Source organism: Phaenicophaeus curvirostris, chromosome 1, assembly GCF_032191515.1.
Source record: "Phaenicophaeus curvirostris isolate KB17595 chromosome 1, BPBGC_Pcur_1.0, whole genome shotgun sequence".
Lineage (NCBI taxonomy): Eukaryota > Metazoa > Chordata > Aves > Cuculiformes > Cuculidae > Phaenicophaeus > Phaenicophaeus curvirostris.
This window is the reverse complement of record NC_091392.1, coordinates 66,955,038-66,975,270: the sequence shown is the minus strand read 5'-3', so window position 1 is coordinate 66,975,270 and position 20,233 is coordinate 66,955,038. Positions and strand designations below refer to the sequence as shown.

The 20,233-nt window shown below is 42.5% G+C and overlaps 1 protein-coding gene across 7 annotated transcripts in view; it reads left to right on the top strand.

Moving 5' to 3' along the window:
- Positions 1-20,233, top strand: part of MICAL3 (microtubule associated monooxygenase, calponin and LIM domain containing 3) — a 571,168-nt gene that overhangs the window by 126,487 nt on the left and 424,448 nt on the right. For 5 of the 7 annotated variants that reach the window (XM_069861231.1, XM_069861266.1, XM_069861258.1 and 2 more), the window contains 9 exons: positions 2,074-2,321; positions 3,446-3,535; positions 6,608-6,745; positions 8,944-9,006; positions 12,654-12,758; positions 13,353-13,484; positions 13,880-13,971; positions 15,555-17,430; positions 19,477-19,571. In XM_069861231.1, the coding sequence (XP_069717332.1) occupies positions 2,074-2,321; positions 3,446-3,535; positions 6,608-6,745; positions 8,944-9,006; positions 12,654-12,758; positions 13,353-13,484; positions 13,880-13,971; positions 15,555-17,430; positions 19,477-19,571 (2,839 nt within the window). The remainder of the gene's footprint in view (positions 1-2,073; positions 2,322-3,445; positions 3,536-6,607; positions 6,746-8,943; positions 9,007-12,653; positions 12,759-13,352; positions 13,485-13,879; positions 13,972-15,554; positions 17,431-19,476; positions 19,572-20,233) is intronic. The other 2 variants (XM_069861285.1, XM_069861276.1) reach the window with 1 other exon arrangement.

Genomic DNA, 20,233 nt, shown 5'->3' with positions numbered 1-20,233 from the left:
TGGAACATGCACTCAGTCCATGGCATGCAACAGTGCTTGTATTTAGTATTTAGCATGTGAAAACCAAACAACCTGTTAAAAATAAATACTTGGTTTATGCTGTGAAGTAGTGGATTGTAATTTTAGCAAAATAATGTTATATATATGCAGAACACTGAGCAGAATTTAAGAGCCTCTTTCTCTGGGAAACAGAATTACTTCAACTGTACATTTTCTATTTTATAGACCTACATGAAATTTAAACTTCATTATTTTCAGTTTGTTGTTTTTACTTCTTGTTGTCTATATGAAATGGGTTCTGCCAAAGACTGCTAGCTGCAGTGACAGCCGTCCTAAGGAAGCAGCAGAAGTAGAATACTATTCTCAGATAATGCATGCAAACTTTAACCATTCACATTGATTTGTCCTTCAGTCAAAACAAATTTGGCCTTTTAAGATTTATATGGGAAACATCCAACTGTTGCTCTAATAAATGAGCCAGCAGTGTGCCCAGGTGGCCAAGAAGGCCAATGGCATCTTGGCTTGGATCAGAAACGGCGTGACCAGCAGGTCCAGGGAGGTTATTCTCCCTCTGTACTCGGCACTGGTGAGACCGCTCCTCGAATCCTGTGTTCAGTTCTGGGCCCCTCACCACAAGAAGGATGTTGAGGCTCTGGAGCGAGTCCAGAGAAGAGCGACAAAGCTGGTGAGGGGCCTGGAGAGCAGGTCTTATGAGGAGTGTCTGAGAGACCTGGGGTTGTATAGCCTGGAGAAGAGGAGGCTGAGGGGAGACCTCATTGCTCTCTACAACTACCTGAAAGGAGGTTGTAGAGAGGAGGGTGCTGGCCTCTTCTCCCAAGTGACAGGGGACAGGACAAGAGGGAATGGCCTCAAGTTCTGCCAGGGGAGATTTAGGCTGGACATTAGGAAAAAATTTTTCACGGAAAGGGTCATTGTGCACTAGCAGAGGCTGCCCAGGGAGGTGGTTGAGTCACCTTCCCTGGAGGTGTTTAAGGCACGGGTGGACAAGGTGTTGAGGGGCATGGTTTAGTGTTTGATAGGAATGGTTGGAGTCGATGATCCGGTGGGTCTCTTCCAACCTGGTTATTCTATGATTCTATGATTCTATGAAATGCAATTCTCTTATGACAATGATCTGTTAAGGAAGAGAAGAGGAGGACCTATTCACCCTGCAGATATGTTCTCTGAATGTGCCATAGTTCACATTGATTTTCCAGTGACAAATGCTGTCTTTCTCCTCAGTACCTCTAGGTACTCCATCATGTAAGAGTGAGCTAGATAAATGTGATTGTATAGACAGTTACATTTCTTGCCCCTCCTGCTTTTACTAAGGAACTGTTATTATAGAATTAAACAGAGATGTTACTAAAAAGCAGTAATAATTTAGTCTTTTGCCTGTTCTAGACTTTGCTGTGAGAATAAGCAGCTCATTATTGTAATTATCCTTGCACTGCTTCCTACAGTTCCTTGCCACTGTGTGCTTAACTGGATACATGTTACAGTTCTGCCTGTAGAAGAGCCAGGAATTCTGCATTTTTTTTCTCCATCTCTCCTTAGCTCACATGCTGTATCCTTTTTGCCTGATAGTTGTCTTGTGTATTCTTTCTACTCCCAAAACCTTCCGTGGTTTACTTCAGCAAGTGCCAAAAACATCTTGGCTACCCCACATGCGAGCAGTAGGTGCCATTATCGAAAGACATGACCCTCTACATCCTGACACTGCTAACCATTGCACACTGGTTATCCAAAACAATTTGATATGGAGAAAGTAGTTACTTTCTGCTGTATTCAACTGTCATGACCCATAACAGTGAATGCTGCACAAATATTTGGACTTAGCTTCGCAGGCACTTTTCTGCTGCCTCACTTTTAAAAGAAGCAGAGCAAGGACCGTACGGCAGCCCACAGGGTGCTGTCACTAAATGCTTACGAAATGTTGAAATCAGAGAATTAGTAGCATTGTTTCCATCATACATTTTGGACTTGTATGTAGGGAAGCAGCTTGTCAGTCATCTAAGACTGACCTAGGAAACATTAACTAGTTGTTTATCTTTTTTTTCTAAACCCTTTCAGTAGTTCAGAGTCTGAGATGGAGGAAGAAGACGAGGAAGAAGAAGATGAACTACTGCTGCCTCAGCAACCCCCTTCAGACTTAGGTGGTGTGCCTTGGAAAGAGGCTGTGCGCATCCATGCCCTCCTGAAGGGAAAGAGTGAAGAAGAGATTGAGGCTGAGGAAAATCATGAGATTGAGGACAAAGACGATGAGGAGGAAGAGGAGGAAGAAGATGATGAAGAGGAGGAAGATGAGGAGTCAAGTGAAGGTTAGACAGATTGATTTGTCCTTCCTTCCTTTCTGCTAGACAGCAGGGAGAACTGGGTTGAGTGTTTGCCATGCAGAATGAGAAAGATTTGCCTTGGAAATTTTTTCTTCTTTTTTCCACCTCTTTATTGCATTGATTTTTGAGGGAGTTATTGTCAAGGAAATCTTGAAGTGGATCATTATGGATTCAGAAGATCTTTTCCCACAGGGCAGTTACAGCAGAGTACCAACACAAGATGCTTCCCATACACTATGCCAACATGTGCAATTCACAGCTTTGTGACACTGTATTGTTTTATTGTTGTTTTTTTATTATTGGGAATTGGATATGAATATGCCCTTTGTTCTTTGGCAGCAAGAGCTGGAAGCATTGTGGAGGCAGTGTTTTAATTGTTGCACAGAGCCTCACTAAGGGGTAGTGCCCTCTAACGTGTCATCAGGGCATCCCAGAAGAAGCTGCTTGTAGCTCTCTTTAGTTAAAAGACGGCCTTCAGAAATCAAGGAGTTCAGGTGGTTCCCATGTTAGCTCTGAGGTATGTCTGTGGAAAATCTTAGGGAAAGACTCCTTCCCCTGTGTTTGTCTCAGTCACCAAAATGCAAAGTTTGTGCTAAGAATAGTTGTGTTTCCAGTGTTTCACCCCCATGCCAAAGTTCTTGCTGATCTCGTCTTTGTCTTTGTACTCACATTTCCTTTTTGTGAAGACTGGTAGGCTCCAAAGAGCTACTTCTTCACAAAGGTCTTTGGCTGCCTAATGCAAGCAGAGGTCGTTTTTTGAGTCTTGGTGGCAGTTTCGCTGATTAGTTCAGCAGAGTGCTTGGCTACTTGTTCAGCATAAGAGCTGTATTTCCATAACTGCAGTCTGTGGAAGTCAAGCCTGCTTTTAAAATATGGTAACATGCATGTTGTGTGTTCAGTCCATGGTGTTCTCTGACAGACACTTCATCTGAGCAGTTCTCCTGTCAGACACTTTGAATACAGCGGGAGTACGGGGAGTTGCTGGATCTCCAGACAGTCTGTCTTTCTGATTCTGTCGTTTCTCTTTCTCTTTCTCTCTCTCTCTCCATCGCTTGTGTGTACACGTGTGTCTGGTGTTATATATGGATGTGTGGTTCCCTCTGCTGTAGAGGGGGAGTATTGCCCTTGGGAGAGTGAGCTGCAGCAAGGCCTCTGGCTTCAACGTCTCTCAAACGAAGAGGACATGGGTACATTTAAAGGTACCCATAAATCATCTCCACTTCCATTTCCCCGAAGGCGGGGGAATGTTTTAAAGAGCAGGTCCCACATAAGAAGTTTCTGTGTTTTATTTAATGGTCTTACCAGCTCCCTAAAAACTGATTTGGTAGCTTTTGTTATCTTCATGTGGTCCAAGAGCCACTGTTTTTTAGGAAAAAGAAAGCTGCCAAGTACCTCAGGATATCTAGAAAGCCTGGACATTTTGCTGCTGTAATGTTCGTGAATAGCGACCTCCAGATTTGTTCCATACACGCAGCCTAATTGCACCTATGTAATGTCAGGCACATGGGACACATCATAAGCACTGACATTAGATTGCCTGTGTCAGCAAACTTGCATTTTTTTGTCATCCTCTGTGAGTGTGTGTCAGTGGGGAAAGTCTGTGGGGGAAGCTAATCATGCTGCAGCAATCCCCCAAGATTATTCACTCAGCTGTATAATGGGCATAAGATTAATCTGACATTCCAAACTAACTGATTGTGTTATTTTCTGTGATACATTCTCTTGCAGTTTGTTTCTGGTGGTTGGTTGGCGCTGGGTCCTAATAGCTTATTAATCCCATATTTCCTCAATGTGGTTCTGTAGAGCCACATATGTATTCATTAGAATACATGAGAGGAAAATCCAAGTGCCTTTCTGCAGGTAGGAGGGCAAATGCAGTTGTCAAACTGTCTATTTTGCTGCTCATGGTTGTAATAACTGTAGCTGAGCTTCTAACTTTCTTTTTTTTTTTAAAGAAAAAAAGGAAGAGGTGTTATAATTTTTTTCCAATGTAACATTTGTGATGGTAGGAATGAGAAGTATTAGTAAGGTGGCTGAAGAGCGTAACTGAAGAAGTTCCTCCTGTTGCAGCTCCTAGTGTGCTGTAGACCTGGCTCTTAAGGAGTTGGGTTTCCGAGTAGCTTCTCATTCCATTTAAGTTAAACATTGAGACTGCCCTCTGCTTAGAAAGTGCCAGTTAATGGTTTGGGGGAACTGGAGGGGAAGCTACCTTTCAAAATGTAAGAGCAATTAATGTCCAGCTTCCTGCAAAGCTTAGCAGGCAGCCTTGAGGGAAAGGTCTGCTAGATGTAATTTGAAATTCTCAAGCATTTAGACCTCAAGGAGAAGTTAGGTTTGCCTGGTAGCCAGTGTCCTTCATGGCTGGCTGTGCTGCTGTTTATGTACTGGAAAAAAAGAGAAGGACCCATATCCTAATCAGAGGAAGTTCAGGCCTCTGTCTTAAAGACTTGGGGAGTCACTGTGAAGGTGTGTTACACTGGTCTGAAACTCAGAGAAATCCATTTTAAAACATGCAGATTACGTGGGACCTGCTCTTTCTGAGCCTTGCGGAGTGACTATATACTTCTCAGCTATTGCTGGCAAACCTAAACCTTTTAACACAGTATTTTGTGTGGCGATGCAAATGCTAACTCTACTCATCTTGGGACCTGCATGCAAGTGCTTTCGAATGGAGTGGGAAAGCTCTGGTCCCTATCCCAGCAGGATGTCCAGTAGCTCTGGTAGACCATGCGGTTGTGCCTATTGATAAACAAACCTCTCTGATGAGGGAAGAGAGACATAAAACTGCTAAATACTTGGATAAATTGTGAATTGAGCTTGTTCATCTGAACCCTCTTCCCCTTTAATAACCAGCTGGTGATTCTTTTCTTCCTGCAGTTCCTTCTGCATGTTTCTTCTGCAGTTTTAATGCCAAATCTTGCACAAAGTCATTCCGGAAATGGAAGTCCCGAAGACTTTTGTCATGTCTGGGGAAAACACAGCTGGGAGAGAGGAGCTTTGTTAAAATGAGACACCAGCAAATAACTAGTGCAACTTCTAAATGCTGCTAATGTTTCTTATTTCCTTCAAACACTAGCGCACCATATGAAAATCTAACTGCTTTTGAGGTTACAAACTGCTGAAACAGTATTTTGCTCTACTCAGTGGTAATCCAGCTGTTGTGAAAATTGACTTCCTACTTTTTAAAGTGAGTGGGCATTTTCCTTTCAGGATGAGTCATTTGCTTTTGAAGACCACTCCTGCAGACACTGAACACCTGCCCCCTGTAGAACGAGTTATTTTATTATGGACAAATAAAACCTGAGCTATAGTCCCATAGCAGACAGTAATAGAGACAGGGTCTCTGAGCATAATACTCACTAGGGTAGATGCTGTCAAGGTGGATATTCTGCAGCGGTTAAACAAGTCACACATCTATTACTTAGATGCCCCTTGTTCCCTTTGACACACCATAACTAGCTGAGTTTCATGGAGGTAGGTAATTGAAGGATAATGCAATTTCTTTTAAACAAATTAATTTATGTGTGACAGAAGTTTCTTGTGGGGAAGTGGAGGGGCTGTTAAATCATAATGAAAATACTGTTATTCTTCAGACAAAAAATTATCGAACAATTCAGTACAAAAGAGCAGGAGTAAACAAAATAATATCTGAAGTACTAAAGTGAATGTGTGCTCATGTGTGCATACACACACATGCACACGTAATTCCGAGATCCAGCATGTAGTTGAAAACACAAAGAAATATGTACCCATCATAGAAAGGGCTGCTTAACCCAACAGTAGGGAAGGAAAGAGCTTTAGTTTTGGTGCATCAGACTGCAGCGCAGATTCTCCCTTGCCCTTAACAGCAAGGTGTCTTTGGCAATAATGGTAATGAATCGGCTGAAAGAGCTGGAAATTTCTGCTGAATTGGTATTTACCTGCCACATACTGTTGGACACCCAGAGAACATCTTTCATTTCAGCAAAGCTGCTTGCAATAGAGATAACCTACAATGATGTTTTTAATAGCATCTCTCTGCCTTTGGAATGGCGTTATTCGGCTTTGATGGGACGTATGAGGAGCACTGTATTGGTTTATGCGTGCACACACAATGCTGAGCTTTTTCTGTCTGTCTTGCAAACTAATCTTAGCCAGTAATATTTTCTTCTTTTCTTTTTTTCATTTCCTACGATGTGTTACCTTTCCTTTCCACTGTTCTCCCATCTTTTTCTCCCTGTCCTTCATACACCCTGCCTACAACCTGGTATGCCATGCCCTCCTCCTGCTAGCTGGAAACCTTAGACTGCAGCAGATTGTAAATCCGGTGGATCCTCTGGAGATCCTCGCAGATGTGCACTGGACACACATCCGTGAAAAAGAGGAGGAGGAAAAAATGGTCCCAACCTCCAAGTCCTCCACCTCCAGAGGTAATCTCCCCCATGCCCCACACTGACAATTCACTGACAATTCCTGGATCACCATTGCAGCTGTTTAACTCTGTTGCTCCTGCACTTTCAAGAGCAATGTACTTCAGCAGAGGGCAGCAGTAATTGAAAGAAACTGCTTTCAAATTACACTTGGTTAAACATTTTGCTTTTGAGGTCAGTGTCTGCTTAAAAATGACTGCTTTCTCAGCTCCGTGGTGGTGTGACTTCTTCTGCCATGTTCGTCTGCCTGCTTTGATTCCATAACATTTTTCCTCACTACATACAAGAATTGATAGCACTGGCAGTCAACCCTTGGTAACTGACTTTAGGGATAGAAACAGAAGCTTCTTCAGAGAAAGCTAAAGTGTTATGTTGTGTAGCTACTACAGCAATGACAGAACAGGGTTGGCTTCTGTGTTGAGCATATTTCTCTGATGACGCTTTTCAAAGTGTGTAACTGCATCTTGTATTAGTAGGGAATGATATGAGTTCAAAGGGCTTGCAAATCTGACCGGTGGTGGGTTTGACTCCCTGTGTTTAGGATTTGACAGTGTATCTGTTTTCTAAGGTGAAGTGTGATCTTTGTGAGCTGCCACAAAAGGAAAAATTTGGGGAGGGAAAATGCCAATAATCTAGTTCTCCTGTAAGTGCCTTCAAGCAGTCCCTGACCTTTATAAAGACTATGTATTACAGCATGCCTTAAGGCAAGTATGTCATAGGTTCTTTTACCTATACAAAAGCCTAGACTTAATGAAAGTTAACCATGCAGTTTGTGAATAATGGTCTTCTCTCAGTGTCTTTAACCCTTGAGCCAGAATTGTAGAGGGAGTAAGAATTCTCAGGGAAGTGGTGTCTTTTACAGGAAATGTGAAATTACGTTAATTTCTGATCTTTACTAAAAAGCCTAGGGCTTTACCTCATGTTGTCTGATCATATTCCATTGAAGATAATTATCTTTTCCTTCATAATTCTAAATGTTTGAGGTTTTTTTTAATCCTGGTCCAACTTGATACACAGTTCTGGATCTGTTTGGCTGTGCTTATAATAGCAGTGTGTAGAATGCACTGGGTTTTTTTGGTGTGAAATCTGTTCCCTACAAATTAAATGGGTATTTCCCTCCCACTGCAACCACAGAAATAGGCTGTGTTCAACTGTCTGTAACACTCAGTGTTGGTAGGGTAGTTGTGTAATGTTTAAAAACGTTAAGTAAAATATGTTATCACAGTATCTTAAGCTCAGTACAGTTAAGGTTCTTTATCTTCTGCTGGAGGGTCTGTGCCACTATAGTTGCCAAATTTTTCTTTTAATTTGTACGTATATAATATAATAATACATATATAATATATATAATTTTTATAATTCCTACTTTTCCATATTGTATTGGAACAACTGCCAGCAAAATATGATCCGTCCAAAATTGATTGTCTGGTCTTCCAACCTTCTCTGGGAAGAAAGGTAGTATTTTCTTTCCTTCCCCTAAAACTGGGGCAAAATAGGACAATCCTGATCAGTAGATTCAATTACTTCTGTCATCCAGTACAACTGAGTGCAGGCCTATCAGCAGGTTTTTTTGTTGTTGTTTGTTTGTTTGTTTTAAATGTCTGTCACCAGTAAATACTTGTGGATACGCTGTAAGTTTTCACCCCAAGTTCAGTTGGCCAATTTGTTCTGGCTGAGCTGTATTCTGTGATACAGCCTATCTGGAGAGCCCATCGGTAGCAGCAGAGATAGTTTGATGTGAAAGCCTGGGATAGCGTGACGGTATGCAGAAGCGCCTCTCATTCTGCTTTGGGCACTCCTCTTCGTCTGCATTTGCACCCAGGCAGCATAGGTTCTGGGATGCCTGTTACGACCACCCCCCTCTCATTGCTCAGCTCTCTCATTTCTTGGTTTCCCTCCTCTACTGAGTTTCTAGTGGAGCAGAACAGCAGCAACCCGCTGGTCAGATGCAGTGTTTTTATCACTGTGCCATCTGCGTTTCCTCTAACATTACAGATCCTAAAGGAAGATTAGGCCTCTGACATTTGTGTATTATCTTGATTTAAATCTGAAGCTCGGAATTGGGGGTTTTTAACACCTCATAGGTTTTATTTTCCTGTATTTGCTACTGAAAATTTTCCCCTTGTCACTCTTCTGTTTTAGACACTTACTGATGGTCTAATTTTGACTTCTTACGATTTATTGTTTTTTAAATTCAGCATCCGACCTTCCCTCCGTACGCCATGAGGCGGTACAGGCGTGGCTGGAGACGGTCCCTGGAGGTAGTTTGGTGATGTTCTATGTATTCCAATCCACAATAACCCTGCCCGTCTCTCCTCCATGCCTTCAGCAGCTGAGCTGGTACTTTAACCCTGGAACTTACAGCCCTGTCGCTACTGCATGACTGGACGTGGAGGGAGGGAGGAAGGGGGAGTGTGCATGCACGCCTTGCTCAGACAGTCCATTCCTGCATGAACTCAACGTTTGTTGTAACCCTTCTGAAGGCAGGCCAAACAGAGAGGTTATCTTGAGTGTAGCAAAGTAGTAGGAGGAACCTAGTGCAGTGCTTCGATTTGCTTTGTAAACTCAAGACCAGAGCAGTTATTCTTCACTTTGCTCCTTGACTAAAAGAACATGGAGCTTTCTTGAAGTCAAAAGATTAAGTGATAGAGAGTGCTTAAAGCAATTGCAGTTCTCTGTAGCAACTGCAAACTCTAGTGATCTGGTGAAGAAAACAAGCAAGAAGAATGAGGTTGAAGCTGGAATCTTTAGGAATAGTGATGGCTGTTATATCTCCTCTGACTTGGAGGTTCATGTTATTTAGGAAAGCCTCAGGAAAGCTGAAGGATGGTAGAGCTCAGCTGCTTTTGTATGGGATCCTCTAAACTCTATTACGAAACCAATGAACATGAAGACTCTGGGATTAGAATGGAAGAGTAACTTTGTAGAGTGGTGAAGGCATCTAAATCAGTGGAACAGCAGTAGTTGGTGGCAAGGTAGTTGATCTAGGTTGCTTTGGCACATCAGAATAGCTAGCTTGCCTATAAAACTCTGCTTCTGCTGCTGCTTTGGCAAGGCAGCAGTGTGTACTTGATGTCTGCACATGATGCAGTCTGCTCACGGCTGCCAGCTGATACGAACCAAGTGCTGATCTCAGCTTCCAGCTGCCATGATGTGTAGCTTCTGAGTTATTGTGTGACAGCTTTTTGGCCTCTTGCTCCTTATCCTAACGGCGTATACGTATATGCACAGTATATGTATAATATAACCAGCCACCTGCAAGCTGTCCCTCAAAACGGGATCCACCCTTGCACCAAGTTGCTACTCATGTATGCATTTGTAATATTCTTTTGAGTTTTGTTTACCAACCCATTTGAGTTGATTTTCTCATCTCTCTCCAATGCTAGCTGTGTGTTTCATGTCAGTTTATGGTTTCTGGATCTGAAGGCGCACATATACGTAGTGGTACCAGATATTCCTAACATCAGTTACAGGTTTTGCAAGTTTTGATTAAGATTACTCACATTTGCTCCTACCATAAAACCATCCTGTGGCATTATTATTTCCGAAACACCATAAGCTACTGCATGCCGAAGCAACAGTGAGACTGGGACACCGTTTGGTTTTGTTTAGCAGATTTATAAAAGCCCCTGTGGGCAGTCCAGCCTTTGCTGAATCGTAGAACCATAGAATGTTCGGGTTGGAAGGGACATTAAAGATGATCCGGTTCCAACCACCCTGCCATGGGCAGGGACACATGCCACCAGATCAGGCTGCCCAAGGCCACATCCAACCTGGCCTTGAACACCTCCAGAGGTGAGACATCCACAACTTCCCTGGGCAGCCTGTGCCAGTGCCTCACCACACTCACAGTAAAAAAAATTCTTCTTAATGTCTAGTTTAAATCTTCCCCCTTCCAATGTGAAGCCATTCTTCCTCATCCTACCACTACATGCCCTCATAAACAGTCCCTCCCCAGCTTTTCTGTAGTCCCTTCAGGTACTGGAATGACACTATAAGGTCTCCCCAGAGCCTACTCTTCTCTAGGCTGAACAACCCCAACTCTCAGCCTGTTCTCATGGCAGAAGTGCTCCAGCCCCCTGACCAACTTTGTGGTCCTCCTCTGGACCCATTCCAAAAATTCCATATCCTTCTTACGTTGGGGATATGATACAGTCTCCTACACTTGACATCTGCAAGATTCTGAATTTTATAAGTCTCTGACATAAGGGAATAGGTAGTGCCTTATCACATGTAAATATAACTACATTTTCACAGTGGTTGTTACAAAATAGAACTATGCCATATGTTTGTTCGTCTTCATGCTACAGAGCGGAAAAGCATGGGAAAAGAAATATTCCCAGGTTGAAGGAAAACAAACCACTCACTGAAAGCTGTGTTTTGAAATAAGCTAAACCCTGTGTTAAAGAAAGAGGAGAGGCTACAACACCTCATTTTAACGGAGTGTTGGTTTTTTCTTGAGATTATCTTAAGTAGCAGTGCTAGCATATAAATGGTTCCAATAGCCACATTGTCCCTTATAAACAAAAGGAGCAGGGCCTGCTCCCTGACTCAGGAGAAAGCTGACACAGCATAATTCGCTCCTGCACGGCTAAACTTTTTTGCCATCCAGAATTAGGGGCCTGCATCCAGGCTGCCTCTAGCCCTACCACGGGAACTGATTGCTGGAGTCATCCCAGAAGCTCTCCTAAAGATGACAGTGTGGCATTGTGTGCATTTTAGGTCCAGAGACTGGCACTGCCTTTTTTACTGGTGTGGGTGCAACCAAGAAGATTATATCTGTTATTCTTGTTATATAGGACCATATCCTATGTGTGTAATTAGCAAACATTGTGCATAATAATACGTGCTGTGTATGTATTTGCAATAGGATAGACAACAGAGGTAAATGTCTGCATGTTGTTGAACATGAGCTGGTGTTAACTTGCCGCACAAATCTAAACATGTAGTTGACTGACTTTACTGTAGAGAAAAAGAAAACTGGAAGTGCTTGCTTCCTTTTTATATTTAAATTATGTTTTATGAAAATATCAAAAATAATTAAGCAAATAATCCATGGCACCAGAGATATGAGACAAAGTGTCATAAGGTTTAGTTTTTTTAAAAAAGTATTGTTTAATAATGAAATGTAGACTCTACATTTTGATCTTGTCTTTGGTCCTATAATTAAATCCTGTCAGAAGTAGTAATGTCAAATGCTCTTTTCAGAGTTTTAAATTGAAGAATCTTTTCTTTATTTTGACCCAGTAAATCAAATTATAATCTGTAACAGAAAAGAAAGTTTTGAATATATTCTTGTTTTTACTTAAAAATACCTCAATTAATATGCTTGTACAGCATATCAAGTCTCTTATACCCTTTTACCAAAGACTACTGTAGCTGCACAGAGTTAAACAGTTTACAAACAAAATAATGATCAGTCCCAGAGCTAGACTTCATCTCTGACTTACACCCTTAAAAGCCTGTTTCAATTTCAAGACAAACAGTTGTGGTACACTGTGAAATTTGGGGTTTCACCTAATACACATATGCTACTAAATGCTGGTAACTGTTCTGGTGTGGTAAAGAAAAAGGTAATCTTGGAAGAACAGTAGACTTTATTCTGGTTTGATGTCCTCCCAGTCCCCTTCTTGTTTAATTTTTCACAAAACCTGTTGCTTAGAAAAGCCCTGGGTGCTTTCACTGTAAATGCCTTGGAGTTTCCCAAAGGGCAGACATTCCTTGATTTATTGGAGTATCATTTCACTTTAGATGTCTTTTCAGCTGACACATTTCAGGATTTCTTGTTTGGGCAGCAATTAATAAATATCTCGGCTATAAACTGTTGGTACAGTTCAATATAGTAATTTTTGGCTGTGTAGTCTGGTGGTTCTTTTCTTTGCTTTCTCAATACGTGAATATATTCTAGCTCCGTGTGAGGATAATGATGTGGAAGATGAGCTGGGCACAGGGCCTGCAGACACAGAAGGGCAGGCAGGTGAAGAAGGAGACACGGGTGCAGAGCTGGATGACGGTAGGATACCACTGTGCATCATTTAAACCTGTTATGTGAACAGAATTGTATTGGCAGAATATACTTAGTATGAGGGTATTAAACCTTATCTTATTTTTAGTGATGCAGGAGTTTATTTCAGATAATCAAGAGGGAGCCAGGAGTGAAGGACAGAAAGAAACAGAAGAGCCTCAGTGCCATGCATTGTAAGATAAATTTCTCATGTCCTCTCATGATCTGCTAGCTAGAGGACTTGGTCTTGCATCCATAATCAGTACTAATCCAAAATATTATGCAAGAAATTTTCCCTTGCTAGTGTAAAATGAATTGTATGTGCTAGAAAACATAGAAAAAAATCCAGAAAGCTGGTAAAGTATGACTTCAATTACTAATTTAGTTATTTGTACTAGTAGTCCATCGTGTACTGATTAAATGACTGTAATTAGCACACAAAAAAAGGAGTGAAACATTTAGATGTTCAGGTTATGGACATGATTAGCGCCATGGGAATAGAAAGAAAGGATTATGACAGGTTTTTGAATAAGAAACAGGTATCATGATGGACTTGTATGCAAGATCTCTTGTGATTTTTTCCCCCATCCTATCCATGACCAGATGACATCCCATCTGATGCAGAAGCGGAGTATCGCTTACATCAAGTTGGCATAGGAGAACCAGAACTAAAAGTCTCTGAAGATGAAGAAGATGAAGAAGGAACAGAAGGTACTTCTTGCAGCGTGACAGAAGGTAATAGCATTCCCATAAGTGTTTGAATTTATTGTAATTGCATTTGAGATCGCCCATATGCTTATTAGATAAAAGAGAAGACAGTCCCGGATTTGAACTGTCTCACTACGTTCAGTGGCAAACTATATGCTTCCATTAAAGTTTTGAGAAGAATGTTCTGAATCCATTAATAACAGCTTCCAAAAGCAAGAGAACACACCTAAGTGCATTTTCTTGTAGGAATTTTTACATTAAAAAGCTTGTACCGTTTTGGACATGTAAAAATCTTTGTGTTCTGGATTTCCTATCTGGAATTTGTAAAAAGCTGAGGAATTCGTACTTGCTATGTGTAACATAAAAAAAATGAGAAAATCAATGGTCTCATGTGGTTTTGGAAACATTTTTTCTTTCCTTAGATCCATGCAAGCCATCCATCCCAATCCAGTCACCTAATGACAGTGTTCTTCCTCTGTCTCCAGTTGATAGTCCCAGAGCAAAACAAGCAGAGGTAAGAAAGAGAGTCTTCAAAGTTTCCTACTTAACTACTTGTAGTTCAGTAGAACAGTTTGTTGAATAACCTAAGGAGGACTGACAGCAGTGGGCTTTCCTCCTTTCCTGTCTCTGTAATTTGTTCTTCTTGAAATATGACTTCACGTAGACTTAAAAAATAATGTCCTATCTTTCTTTCCTGTCTTCAGAGTGTCGTGGCTCTGTCAGTCACACAAGTTTCTGTCACAAAGCCCCAAAAAGAATTATATAGGACATTTTCATTTCAATGTGCAGTTAACAAGAAAAATATATATTCAGTGCTTGAGAGGAGCCTTAAGTAAGGTGTTGCCCATTTATCCTGGTTTGGCTCCTTTTTGTATCAAAAGCAGATTCTATTACTTAGTAGTAATCAAAGCAGTGCTTATTTATTCCAGATCAACAACATAGTTCAGCATAAAGAATTGAGACATGGCAATGATGTACTGTCATGTCATCAGCCCTGGAATCAGCGTGCAGGCATGCTGTGTTTTTTCCAGCTACTGATGTGTAAGAGCAGGAAGTACATGACTTCAAATCTTCAAGTCAAATTTTTCCCTCCCAAGTGTTTGTTTTTAAGGGATTGCTAAAAGATTAGACTTTATCCTAGAGAATTTTGTCATTAACCAGCTTACTTTTACAATGGACATGTTATGGGATAAGGAACGTTTGCCGACAGCAATTGGTGACAACATTTGCTTCCTATTAATATTAAGAAGTTATTTTTCCAGGACCATCTAATGATTCTGTGTGACATACATATTAGAACAATGCCTAGATGCAGTACTGGGGACCTGGGTGTTTAATGTGTGTCATACAAGGGCACAGATTGAGAGGCTTGTGCTCTAAGAGTCAGTTAAACCAAACTGGTGTCAGGTAAACCAAACTGTCTGTGTTCAAAAGAAGGCTGGTGCCAAAGACATCACTGTAAAGAATAATATCAGAACTCAGTTAGAGGATTCAAATGCCAAAGGGTTAAATTAAATTGTAAAACAGCAAAACGTACTACTGAGTAGTATGGCAGTCTGCATGTAGGAGATGAAAACCAAGACTTCTCAGACTGTTGAGAGGTAGGGGTCTTGCGACCTAATTTATTCTTATGAGAGAAAGCACCCCTTGGTTTAAGAAAACATTACAGCAGATGCTAACCAGCAGAAGGCACCGTATTAATGACAGCTGGAGAAACTTGCATCAAATCTAGCTGAGATAAAGATCGACCACAATGCACAGAGTTAGACATTCAAAGGGAGAGCAGGAAAACATAAAAATGGATTTCCAGAATTTAGTTTAGTGTGTTTTCTTCCAAAAATTACATTTGCCTTGTTATCCGCAAAGGGTGGTTTATGCAATGGGGCAGACAAATGAACTATACCTAATGAGAAATTCTAAGACCTTCCAGGCCCACAAATGGAATGCCACATGTGAGTTTTTTCATATTTTGACAGTTGGATGGTCTCTTTATTGCTAACTTTGTTAAAAGCGAAAAAAAACGAAATACCAAAGAAACAGTATTCAAATGTGCTGAGTGATTACTAATATCTCCCTTTTTCATTCATTATTTTGTAGGCTGCAAAGGATCGGCTGACTGAAGTATCCCATGCATTAAAATCTCCAGAGACACGCTTTTTCCCAGAGCCTTTCGTTCTTGAAGAAGGACCAAAGGATGAAACTCCCAAAGACAGGAAAGTTAAGAGCCCTTTGGTGCCACCATCTCCAGTGTTATCGCAGCCGCTTGCGTCACCAGAAGCCATCGTGCCTACATCACTAGCAGAGTCTCAGCCAGCAGCACCGACATTGGCTTCATCCCCAACATCTGCTCAAACACCTATCTGTTCACAGCCTTTGCCTTCTGCTGAAACATCCATTCCATCCCCAGTGGAGCCTCCAGTATGTTTCCAGCCTGTTCCAGCCCTAACATCTACTCCTTTAGCCAAACTGGTCCTTAGAGGCCAGAGTAGCGAGGCTGAAAAACTGGGGAGCCCAACTACTGCAGAAGAAGCCCTGAAACGGAGTAACCTTGTAGAAGAGTTCTGGATGAAGAGTGCCGAAATCCGGAGGAGCTTAGGACTCACCCCCGTAGACAGAAACAAACGCTCAGAGACAAATTTTACTGTCTCTGCTCTTGAGACAACTCCTCTGAAGACTTTTAATAGTGAGAATGTTTCAGGGGATGAAAGGATCCATCTTGTGAAACCGCAGCCTGCCCCAAGAAGACAGGGACTGTCCAAGTTAGAAAACGAGCAGATTTCTCTGCTCACACCAAAATCTCCATCAGAAAAAGAGCTAAAGAATTCCAGTGAAGTAAGGAGAGATGTGTCCAGCAGTTCTGGACTTGGCCTTCAGGAGAGCTCATCTAACATGAGAACTATGGCTAGCCAGAGCTTCAACACTTCTGACTCTACCATGCTTACTCCTCCATCAAGTCCACCACCCCCTCCACCTCAGGATGAAGAACCGGCCACTTTGCGTAGGAAGAGGCATCAAGCAGTCTGGCAGAACGAGATTGAAGCCGGGTCACCTCCAACACCAGCATCAACACCTCCTGCTCCCACACGCCATCAGCCAACCTCTGCTGCCAGAGAATCAACCCAGGCCAAGAAGGACGATGTGCGGAAGTCTTTTGCAGAGAGTGTGGATGAAATTCCATTTGCTGATGATGTAGAGGACACGTATGACGACAGGACAGAGGACTCGAGCCTTCACGAGAAGTTCTTTACACCTCCAACCAGTAGGCCAAGGCCAGAGAAACCACTTCTTTTGCCCTTGGTCAAAGAAAACGGTGGCCCACCCTCAATGGAAGGAGGAGTTAACCAAAAGAAGAGAGTTTTGCCTGAAATTTCTGCAGAAGCCAAGGAGCTTGCTGAAGAAAGAATGAGAGCCAGAGAGAAGTCTGTCAAGAGCCAAGCACTGCGTGATGCCATGGCTAAACAATTGTGTAAGATGAAAGATATGGAGATGGCTGCAGCTGCTGCTGCTGGGGCCCCAAGGGCACGGAAGGCATCTTCTGTGCCCTTGAAGACCAAAGAGTTGTTTTATGAGTCTCCAAAGTATTTGGGTTTGAAAATAGCAGAGGGATCCACACTAAAGCATGATGCTGCTAGCGAGAAGTTCTCCACTCCTGCTGCTGATGTGGCAGGACCTGAAGGATCTGTCACCTCTTCAGAAGGCTCCAGTGGGAAGAGTAAGAAAAGAACTTCTCTTTTCTCCCCTCGTAAGAACAAAAAGGAGAAGAAATCAAAAAATGACAGCAGGCTTTCTGACAAATCTAGTGGTGGGACAGAGGAAGCAACAAAGCCTCGGTCGTTGTGGAAGTCTGTTTTCTCTGGGTATAAGAAAGACAAGAAGAAAAAGACTGATGACAAATCCTGCCCAAGTACTCCCTCAAGTAGTGCCACTGTGGATTCTGGCAAGCACAAAGCTACTCCATTGGTTACAGCTGCAGGTATAGTAGATACGTTCCCCTGCACCATATACTTTTCCTACAGCTAGGGATCCCGTAAGGTAAGTTTGGCATACTTTTGGCATACTTTGTCTCTCAGCTACTGTGCTGAATGACATTGCTCCTCAGTGTCAAATCTTAGAATCATAGAATGGTTTGGATTGGAAAGGACCCTAAAGATCATCCAGTCCCAATCTCCCTGCTGTGGGCAGGGACACCTCCCACTAGATCAGGTTACCCAAGGCCCCATCCAGCCTGGCCTTCAACATTTCCAGGGATGGGACAGCCACAACTTCCCTGGGCAACCTGTGCCAATGCCTCACCACCCTCTTCATGAAGAATTTCTTCCTCATGTCTAATCTAAATCTTCCCCCTTCCAATTTGAAGCCATTCCCCCTCATCCTATCACTCCATGCCCTTGTAAAAAGTCCCTCCCCAGCTTTCCTGTAGCCCCTTCAGGTACTGGAAGGCTGCTATAAGGTCTCCCTGGAGCCTTCTCTTCTCCAGACTGAACAGCCCCAGCGCTCTCAGCCTGTCCTCATGGCAGAGGTGCTCCAGCTCTCTGCTCAAATTTGTGGTCCTCCTCTGGACCCTTTCCAACAGCTCCATCTCCTTCTTATGTTGGGGATTCTCAAACTGGACACAGTACTCCCGGTGAGGTCTCACAAGAGCAGAGTGGAAGGGGAGAATCCCCTCCCTCTCCCTGCTGGCCACACTTCTTTGGATGCAGCCCAGGATACAGTTGGCCTTCTGGGCTGCAGTCACACATTGCCGGCTCGTGTCAAGCTTCTCATAAACCAGCACAACCGAATGAGCTGATCAGGATAAGTGCTAGTGGCTGGAATTTAATATTTATATATTGAAGGAATTGGTTGATATGCCACTAAAAAAAAGGATGCTTAAATAGAAGCTTTGCTTGATATGTACAAGGCACATCAGTTTTCTTCCTTAGACTGATTTGAGAAATATGCACTGTTTGCTGGAATCAGCAATGTCATTTGTTGCATTTCACCTCTATTTTAAATCTGATCCCCCTCTTTTCCTTGGGTACTGTTTTCTTTCTTTCAACCTGGCTCCATGGGTGCTGAAGACTGCAGACGCAGTTACTCCTGTGTTCTCAGTGATCGGCAACTGGATGCTGATAACATGAAGTGCAGATTCTGTGGCCTCGTGTACATCTCTCACGTGCCATTGGGTGCAGGCAGAGTTGTTTAATAGCAACTTATGATGCCATAAGTAAGTTTGCCTTAAATGTGATTGGAAGTGAACTTGGTGGTGGTGAAGGGGCTGAAGAACAGGTCTTACATGGAGCAGCTGAGGGAACTGAGGTTGTTTAGCTTGGGGAAGAGGAGGCTGAGGAGAGACCTAATCACTGCCTACAACTACCTGAAAGGAGGTTGTAGAGAGGTGGGTGTTGGCCTCTTCTCCCAAGTGACAGGCGATAAAACAAGGGGGAACGGCCTCAAGCTGTGCCAGGGGGAGGTTCAAATTGGACATTAGGGAAAAAAAAAATCTTCACCAAAAGGGTTGTCAGGCACTGGCAGAGACTGCCCAGGGAGTTGTTAAGTCACCATTCCTAGAGATACTTAAAAAACGGGTAGATGAGGATCTGGTTTAGTGGCAGATAGGAATGGTTGGACTTGATGATCTCAGAGGCCTTTTCCAACCTGGTGGTTCTATGATTCTGTGATTCTCTGGCCCTGTACAAATAGCCAAAATGGTGCCAGCTGCTCTCTTCTAAGTGCTTTATACATGAGTTCTGTACCGTAAGAGCATTTATAGAGCACAAAAGGAGAATCATGACCGCTATTTTTAGCAGTGTTTGCAGAAAGTGTTGCTCTCTTAGAATGAAGCTTGTAACTAATATTGCTCATTTTGTGGAGCAGTGCTTCTCTGATCACTCTGTAAATGCCAAGCAAAGCAATGGAGACTGGCATAAAAGTACTATGTATTGTTAAAGCTCGATCAAGCAACTTATCAACTGAGTTCTGAAGTGTTTACAGAGAGAACAGTTACTGCTTCTCTAACTTTTTATTCCTGGCTTCTCAGATTTGCAGCTCCGTCAACACCTGAGTTTCTCAGAAGACTCTGACCTCTCCAGTGATGATATCCTGGAACGTTCCTCCCAGAAATCCAAGCGAGAGGTAGGCAGATGGGAAAGGTGTTTTAGAGGGATCTATCCCCGTGCAGATCACAGGCTGAGAGAACCACATCAGAAACTTGGATGATTTTGTAGTTCTTGTTGTTTCTTCCATGGAACAGGTTCTCCTGTAAGGTGGCTGGCTGTTCTGCCTACAGTGAGTTGGTTTCACTTGATTTCACAATTGCAAGCTATTCCCTGCTGTTGTCACATGAAGGATCTGTTTTCTCACTGTGACATTACTTTATAATGAATATCACAGTCAGAATAGTGAATTTTGTCCCTGTTTTAAGCGTTCCAGTGATCTACAGAAAGGCACTTAATATCAGAAGAGTAAATTTCAGTGGCTCTAATGTTATTGCAAAAGGTAACAATATAGTTCTTGCTATTTGTAAGGGTCCTATTTTAGGATATTGTTTTATAAGCCTCTGATAGATTGAAGTGGTAGAATTCTAAACAAGCTACAGGCAGGAATGTACTTCTGCATGCACCGAGAGCTTAGTCAAGACAGGTCATCAACTAAGAGATAGACTACAGACTGCAGTTTCGCAGTTCATACAAGTCTGCTTATTTTTCCTGGGTGAAGAGGATGTGTACCATCTGAATTAGTGCCTTCTCTTTTTGGAGAGAAGTTGAGCCATCAGCTGTTTCTTCCTTTTAGACCCC